The following is a 7,961-nucleotide window of genomic DNA, read 5'->3' as shown; positions in this document are numbered from 1 at the left end:
TTTGAGCGTTATAAGGTTCGTCTTGTAGGTGACGGCAGGTCACAGATTGCAGGTGTGGATTGTGATGAGACTTTTAGCCCCATGGTGAAACCTGCTACCATTCGAACAATGCTTACCATTGCTCTCTCCAAATCATGGCCCATTCATTAATTGGATGTCCAGAATGCCTTTTTAAAGGGTGATCTTCATGAGATTGTTACATGCATCAGCCATTGGGTTTTCGTGACCTCCGTCATCTAGATTATGTATGTCGGTTGAATAAGTCAGTGTATGGTGTCAAGCAAGCACCTAGGGTATGGTACCAACGCTTTGCTGACTATGTCACCACCATTGGCTTTCGCCATAGCACATCAGACCACTATCTCTTCATATATCGACAAGGTTTAGACATGGCCTACATTCTGCTGTATGTAAACGACATCATCCTCATCACCTCCACTCAGGTCCTTCGCCAATCAATTATGTCACTCTTAGCATCTGAGTTTACAATGAAGGATTTGGGCCCTCTGAGTTACTTTCTGGGTATTGCAATATCTCGTCATCCTGATGGCATATTTCTCAGTCAAAGAACTTATGCTTCAGAGATCATTGAACGCGCTGGCATGACGTCCTGTAAACCATCATCCACTATTGTTGACACCAAGCAGAAACTCAACACCTCATCCGACATTTCTTATGAGGACCCCTCCTTGTATCAGAGTCTTGCAGGATCCCTACAGTATATCACCTTCACTCGACCCGATATATCATATACTGTTCAACAAGTTTGTCTTCACATGCATGCCCCTCGCACGGAACACATGCTTGCTCTTAAGCACATTTTACGCTATGTTCAGGGCACCTTACATTTTGGACTACACTTATCCCCATCTCCCATTACAAAGCTTATCTCCTACACTGACGTTGATTGGGGTGAATGTCCTGACACGAGACGTTCTACATCTGGTTAATGTGTTTTTCTAGGTGACAACCTTATTTCTTAGTCTTCCAAAAGGCAACCAACTCTCTCCCGTTCCAGTGCTGAAGCCGAATACATGGGGGTTTCCAATGTTGTCTCCGAATCGTGTTGGATTCGTAATCTTCTCCTGGAACTTTGTTTTCCTATTCCTCGGGCCACTTTGGTGTATTGTGACAATGTTAGTGTCATCTGTCTATCTGGTAATCCTGTGCAGCATCAACGCACTAAGCATATTGAGATGGACATTCATTTTGTTCGGGAAAAGGTAGCTCGTGGTCAGGATCGCGTTCTTCATGTTCCCTCACGACATCAGATTGTAGACATCTTCACCAAAGGACTTCCTCGCATTCTCTTTGATGATTTTCGGACCAGTGTAAGCGTCCGTGAACCTCCCGCTTCGACTGCGAGTGTGTGATAGAATATAATATTTTGTTATAATTAGTCATAATTAGTTTTCTATAATTATGTTGTATCATAATTAGATAGTTGACCAAATGTTACACATGGATGTATATATATTCTATTCAGATCAATGAGAAGGACACGATTTTCCACTAATTTATTTTCTTAAATAAATTAAATATCTTTTTTGCAAGTAATAAAGGGATAAAAATCAAATTCAACACACTTCAAATTGTAAGACCTCTACCCTATTGTGTTGAGGCATTTTCTCCAAATCAATTACTTCTCCGCCTCCGATGCGTGAGAATTTTCAAGGGATAAAACCAACCAACCAACCAACCAACATTTTTTAAGACGAACTACGGGGCTCTGATCCTTCAATAAATTTGAGGGTACGTTGGCATAGAGTTGTAAGACTTTAGCGAGTATAATAATCGAAAACATTTCTTAGGGTTTCCCTTATTAAAATAATAAAACATTTTTGTAAATAAATAAATAATTAAACAATTAATAAATATTAAAGCAAACATTCCTTAGACACACTAACCTTAGAACTAAAGGAGGATCCCATTTAGTACAATGGAGGTGAGGGGTGCCTCACACCTTCCCCTTACTTAACCGACTTCCGAAGCCAATATCTTACCTTTAATTTATAGGTTTTATCATTATTTCCCTATTCCTTAGGAACGAATAAAAGGATGGTGACGACTCTGTCATTTTTCCAGTCGTGCCAGCTGGCTCTTCCAATAGATAATATCAATAACACCATCCTTGCACAGATCACTGAAGAATTGAAATCTAAAATCTATATGTTTGCTATAATTCTTTGACAACTTAAATTTAGAAACATTATCACAAAAAAGTAGTGTGGGCTCTTCTTCATCATATCCAAGCTCTCTAATTAACCTTCTCAACCAAATGGCTTGAAAAGCACATGATGTAGATGCAATGAACTCTGCTTCAGTAATGGACAAAGTGAATTTTGATTGTTTTTTTATGACCATGAAACTGCACCTGAGCCCATCATGAAGACATATTCAAATGTGTTTTTCCTGTCTTTTTCATCTATCACTGAAGCCAAACTAGCACTTTTGCTCTCCCTTTTATACAACACTCTAAAATCAGCAATTCATTTCAAATACTTGAAAATTCTTTTAGATGCCAAGAGGTGTAACTCTGTTGGATTCTCCATATACCGACTGATAAGGCTGACAACGTGCATTCTATATGACCTGCTTGAAGTTAGATACATAAAACTTCCTACATTTTACTTAGAGAGTTGAATCTACCTTTTTCCCCTTTAAATCCCTTTTTAGCTTTCAAATCTACAAAAGCAGGGGTGCACACTGCATTGCATTCATGCATTTGGAACCTACTCAAAGTCTCTAAAATATACTTCTTTTGTGACATAAAAATTCCAACAATTGATTGTACTACCTCAAGGTCAAGAAAGTAGTTCATCAGACCCAAATCTTTCATATCAAATTTAGTAATCATAGAAGCTTTAAATGCATCAATCATGACTTTTTCATTACATGTGAAGATCAAGTCCTCAACATATAAGCATATTATAAGCATTTTCTCACCATCTGCAAGCTTAATGAAAATTGTATGCTCTGATGGACATTTATGAAAGCCCGCTCTAATGAAAAAAAAAACTTTATACAACTATACCAAGTCCGTGGTGTTTGTTTTAGTCCATATAATGCCTTTTTCAACTTTTAAACTTTCTTCTCATTCCATTGTTTTTCATATCCCAATGGTTACTCAACATAGACCTCTTATTGCAATTCACCATGTAAGAAGGCCGACTTAATGTCAAATTGATAAATAGACAACAAATTTTGAGCTACAACTGAAATAACCAATCTAATTGTGTCAAGTCTAGCCACTGGAGCAAATACCTCTTTATATTCAATCTCATATTCTTGCTTATAGCCTTTAACTACCAATCAAGCCTTATATTTATCCACCTTACTATATACGTTGAGTTTTGTCTTATACACCCATTTTACTCCTAATAGATTTCTCTCCCTTTGGAAAATTTGTTAATTCCCAACTGTTATTTTTCTCTATTTCTACAATATCTTCATCCATTGCATTCTTCCACTTTCTCTCTATCATGGCATCATGAAAAGAAATGGGATCATGGTATGAAAATAAAGCAAAATGAGAACCTGGATCATCAAGTTGATTGACTCCACTAATATCACAATCTTACATCCATGATGGACTTCTTCTTATGCGTTGGAGTTTAGGTTCATTTGAGACTTCATCTTCCATTTCTACTTGTGAATTTGGTTAGGGAGCAGATGGTGAATCTATGATAATAGAACTTGAAGGCCCAACATGTTTTTCTTCTTCAACTTCATCATTAGTTACTGAAATGTGCTCTCTGGTGCTATTCACGGTCCACTTCCATGTTTTGCTTCCATCAAAAACCATATTTCGACTAATTATTATCTTTCGTGTGACCGGATTGTACAACCGGTAAGCTTTTGAATGCTCAATGATACCAAGAGATATACATTTTTCGGATTTAGCATCGAGCTTCTTCCTTTTTTCGTCCAAAATACGGACAAAGACTATACAACCAAAACTCTGAAGCAATCAATTGTTGGTTTGTTTCCTTTCCAGGCTTATTTTGGTGTCATGTTCTTCACTGCCAATGTTGGACTTCTATTCAATATGTGGATGCTCCAATTAACAACCTCAGGCCAAAAACATTTCGGAATAGCTTTTCTTGACAACATTCTTCGAACCATGTTTAAAATGTATAATTTTTTCTTTCACAACCCCCATTTTATTGTGGTGTATAAGTTGTAGTTAATTATCTTTGGATAGCGTTCATTTCACAAGAGTTATAAAATTCTTGTGATTTGAACTCTCTCCAACGGTCTATTCGCAACACCTTAATTGCTCTACCACTGTGATTCTCAACCAAGACTTTAAAGCTTTTAAAGGATGAAAAAGCCTCAGAGTTTTCTAGCAAGAACTAAAACCGTGTTCGCCTACTATAATCATCAATGAAGCTAATAAAATACCTCTTGTTTCCATTTAAAGTTGGATTTATAGATCCACATAGGTCTGAGTGAACCAACTTTAAAGGTTGTTTAGCTCTCCATGCTTTTCCCTTTGGAAAGGAATCACGTTGTTGTTTGCCAATAACACAATCTTCACAAACTTGTGAGGGAGTAGTGATTTGAGGAAGCATTATTTCCATTCCTTTTTGCAGCAAAGTTTTCAGCTCATTAAAATTGAGATGTATGTATCTAAGTTTCCATAACCAGTCAATGTATTTCATATTCGCAATGAAGCAAGTCTGAAAATCAACACCATCATCTACAATGATGATTGGAAACATTTTATTTCCTGTCATGTGAACACAAGTTATCATTCCTCCTTTTAAATCTTTGATATTGCATGTTCCACGTCCTACACCTTCAGTAGCAACTGGACCATTGTTGGATGCCTTTAAAGCTCTCTCTTTAGTTGTAGATATGTGACTATTAATTATTTTCTCACGAACCAGCAACGAACGTTGCACCTCATCAACGAAAAGTTTATCAATGTTATGTGATTCCTCATTCGAGCAAACTACGTAATCAAATTTCGCAGTCATTGATCGCAGAATTTTTTCAACAATAGTAAAATCTTATAGTTTCTCGCCATTCGAAGGGTTTGACATTGTGCACGCTTCACTTTTGTTGTCCCTTGATATTTGAGTTTCATTGAGTCCCAAATTCACTTGCTGGTGTCTTTCTGAAGAATAGTTTCCAAGATTGTACGATCGATAGCCTGGAACAAATAATTTGTCTTTCTGAAGAATAGTTACCAAGATTGTACGATCAATAGCCTGAAACAAATAATTTTTCACCTTTAAATCGTTCAATTTTTGTTCATCCCATTGCTTATTCTAAGTGACTGTCAACAATATCCCTTTTGGATAAAAATTAATGCCATCTTCAACTTATAGCCAATATTCTTTTAATATCAACATAGCTCAATGGTTGTAGTGACCATCAAAAGGTGGAATTGCTAGTTGAACAAAGTTATCATTTTTATATGTGATTTGCTACTACAAGAAAGTTGTTGCTTTAATCTTTATCAGGCCCGGGATAGGCTCAGATGCCAAATGTTGAAACACTCACAAATAACAGTAACACAAAATTTTGAGGAAAATTTGAATTGATTGAAACTCAAGACACATTTAGCCTTTTAAACATGAATTAATATAACCACCCACTACCACATCCTAAAACATAGAGTTTAATAACTGAAACTAAATACTATGCAAACAACTTAAAGTAACTCCATAATAATTAGAATTTATTTAAAATAAGAATTACTAATTAAATTTTAACAGGAACAACATTGTTAATCAAAATTAAATTCACTAGCATCTTTGACACCACTAAGATAAAAACATACATTTTCATCTTTTTGTAGAAAAAGGAAACAACGCCCTCAAAAGAAATTTAAATCATCTCTATGACTAAATCTCAATACTATAGAGTTACCAAAATAGAGAAACAAAGTGTGTATGTGAAATAAAAAACACCCCATTTATTGTTTTGTTGCCAAGTTTCTCTACAACAAGGTTCTACCGCTCTAATATAAAGAAAATGAACACAAAAACAGAATATTCCGAGCAATTGGGGATATTACCTATACACTAATCATACTCTAATTGTAAGACATAAATAGAAACATTAAAAAAATTTCATAAGAAGACAATAATGAAGTTTAAGAAGAGATATTCAAGAGTAAAATTGGAGAGCACGTTCATTTAAGAAAAGACAGCATTCTTACAAATATCATAAAAACACAAATAATTTGCAAATAAATAAATAAATAAATAAATCTTTAAAGTAAAATTGATAAAAATCATAATAACCATAGTCATATGCCTTCAGGTGAAAACAAGACGAAAAAAACTAGTTCCTTATATCCTCCAATCGAAAAAAACTTTTCTTGTAAATTCCTATCCTGCAACAAGATTGATCTCCTTTAACACCAATCTCTTCAATTTTTTGGGTGTTCACATCAATTCGGATTAATTCATCGTCTTCTTTTCTAAAAAAAACATACCCCATCTTCCCAATTCCAATTGGGCATAGGGACCCATCAATAGAAGGTATGGCACTAAAACTTAATAGTTTTATCCATGATTCCTTCACACAAAGTTGACCCAGAATTGATATATCATAAATAAGACAATCATCCCGATGTGAGATTATAGCAATGGATCCATTTAACACAACCAAGTATTTATAATAATTTAATATTCCATCAATGGCTGTTGTAAAAAACACTTCATCACTAAAGTCAAATGACACTAGGCATGATTCGGTATTACCACAAAAAACCAACCAATGACATGCACCATCCATGTACACTTCCTTAGCAGTAAATGCATTATCAAAAAACCATTGAGAGAAATCCATGTCCGCTATCCTCCAAGAGTTAGTTTTTAAACTATATATCTCACACAGTCTTAGTTGCCGAGAACGACGGTCAAAGCGTTCAAACGATACATACTGAAGGACCTTAAAGTCATTTCCAACTTGATCATAACCAAATCCATGAAAGTCATGAGACACATCCATGTTAGGGTTTTCTGATAGAGACTCCTCTGGACTAGGAGGAATGACGACAAATTCTTCCGTAGCCGGATTCCACAATACATACCGGGCTTTTTTCTTTCTTACCTCTTCTTGCCCGATACAAAAAATGCCGTTAACACTTGTGCGGCCGACAATACTAAGATCACCGTCATCCTCTTCAAATGGAGGTGGTAACTTTAATTTGAGTCTGTTCTCGAGAAAATGCACTTCATCGTGGTAACGATAATCAGGTGTGACAGGCAATTCGAGATGTTTTATCAGGAGAAATGTATGATCGTAATCAGAACCGTGATGCGAAATGAAATGGTTGCGGAACATGGTCATGAAATGAGAGTTATCAAATAAAATGGACCATGATTTGCGTACGCATCCAAAGCGCTTCAATGATTTAATGCCAAGTTTTGAAAGAACATAAAAGGCAAGATCATCGTTAATATAGTTTCTACTAACCTTTGAATCGGACGACGTGTTTCCTTTATCCATCGGAGCACCGTCGGAGACGGCGGCGGAATCCATGATCGTGGTGAACGATGGTGACAGTGAACGGTTGTGGTAGCTTCGGCCTATTCCTTCAATTCATTGATGCGACAGTTGTTTCCTTCTTCTCTAGGTTAGAGAAATACTTTGAATTGGGGGCTTTAAAGGCCCATCTACTTGTTTTACTTACACAGCCCCATTATTAATTTTTAATGACAAAATTCTAAGAAAACAAAAGCCTTTTTTTTACAATTAAAGATAGTGCACCATTAATAGGATTTTATCATTCAATTATATCATGTTAATATTTTAAAAATAAAAATTATATATATATATATATATATATATATATATATATATATATATATATATATATATATATATATATATATATATATATATTAGAAAACAATATTAATAGTTTTTTCAAATATTTGACATGATTTATTAATTAAAAACACAAACTAATACATAATATCTATAATTAAAAATGTTAA

General features: G+C 35.2%; 1 protein-coding gene and 1 pseudogene across 1 annotated transcript; one reads left to right on the top strand and one right to left on the bottom strand.

Moving 5' to 3' along the window:
* Positions 1–488: 488 nt before the first annotated feature.
* LOC127096539 (uncharacterized mitochondrial protein AtMg00810-like) lies at positions 489–1,373 on the top strand (annotated as a pseudogene).
* A 4,746-nt stretch (positions 1,374–6,119) lies between these two features.
* LOC127097429 (putative F-box protein At3g16210) lies at positions 6,120–7,615 on the bottom strand. The gene has a single exon (XM_051035924.1). The coding sequence runs from the start codon at positions 7,501–7,503 to the stop codon at positions 6,298–6,300; it is 1,206 nt and encodes a 401-aa protein (XP_050891881.1). The 5' UTR covers positions 7,504–7,615; the 3' UTR covers positions 6,120–6,297.
* Between the last annotated feature and the right edge of the window lie 346 nt (positions 7,616–7,961).

Source organism: Lathyrus oleraceus, chromosome 6 (genome assembly GCF_024323335.1).
Source record: "Lathyrus oleraceus cultivar Zhongwan6 chromosome 6, CAAS_Psat_ZW6_1.0, whole genome shotgun sequence".
Taxonomy (NCBI): domain Eukaryota; kingdom Viridiplantae; phylum Streptophyta; class Magnoliopsida; order Fabales; family Fabaceae; genus Lathyrus; species Lathyrus oleraceus.
Note: the sequence above shows the minus strand (reverse complement) of the source record. Positions and strands in the feature narration are given on the sequence as shown.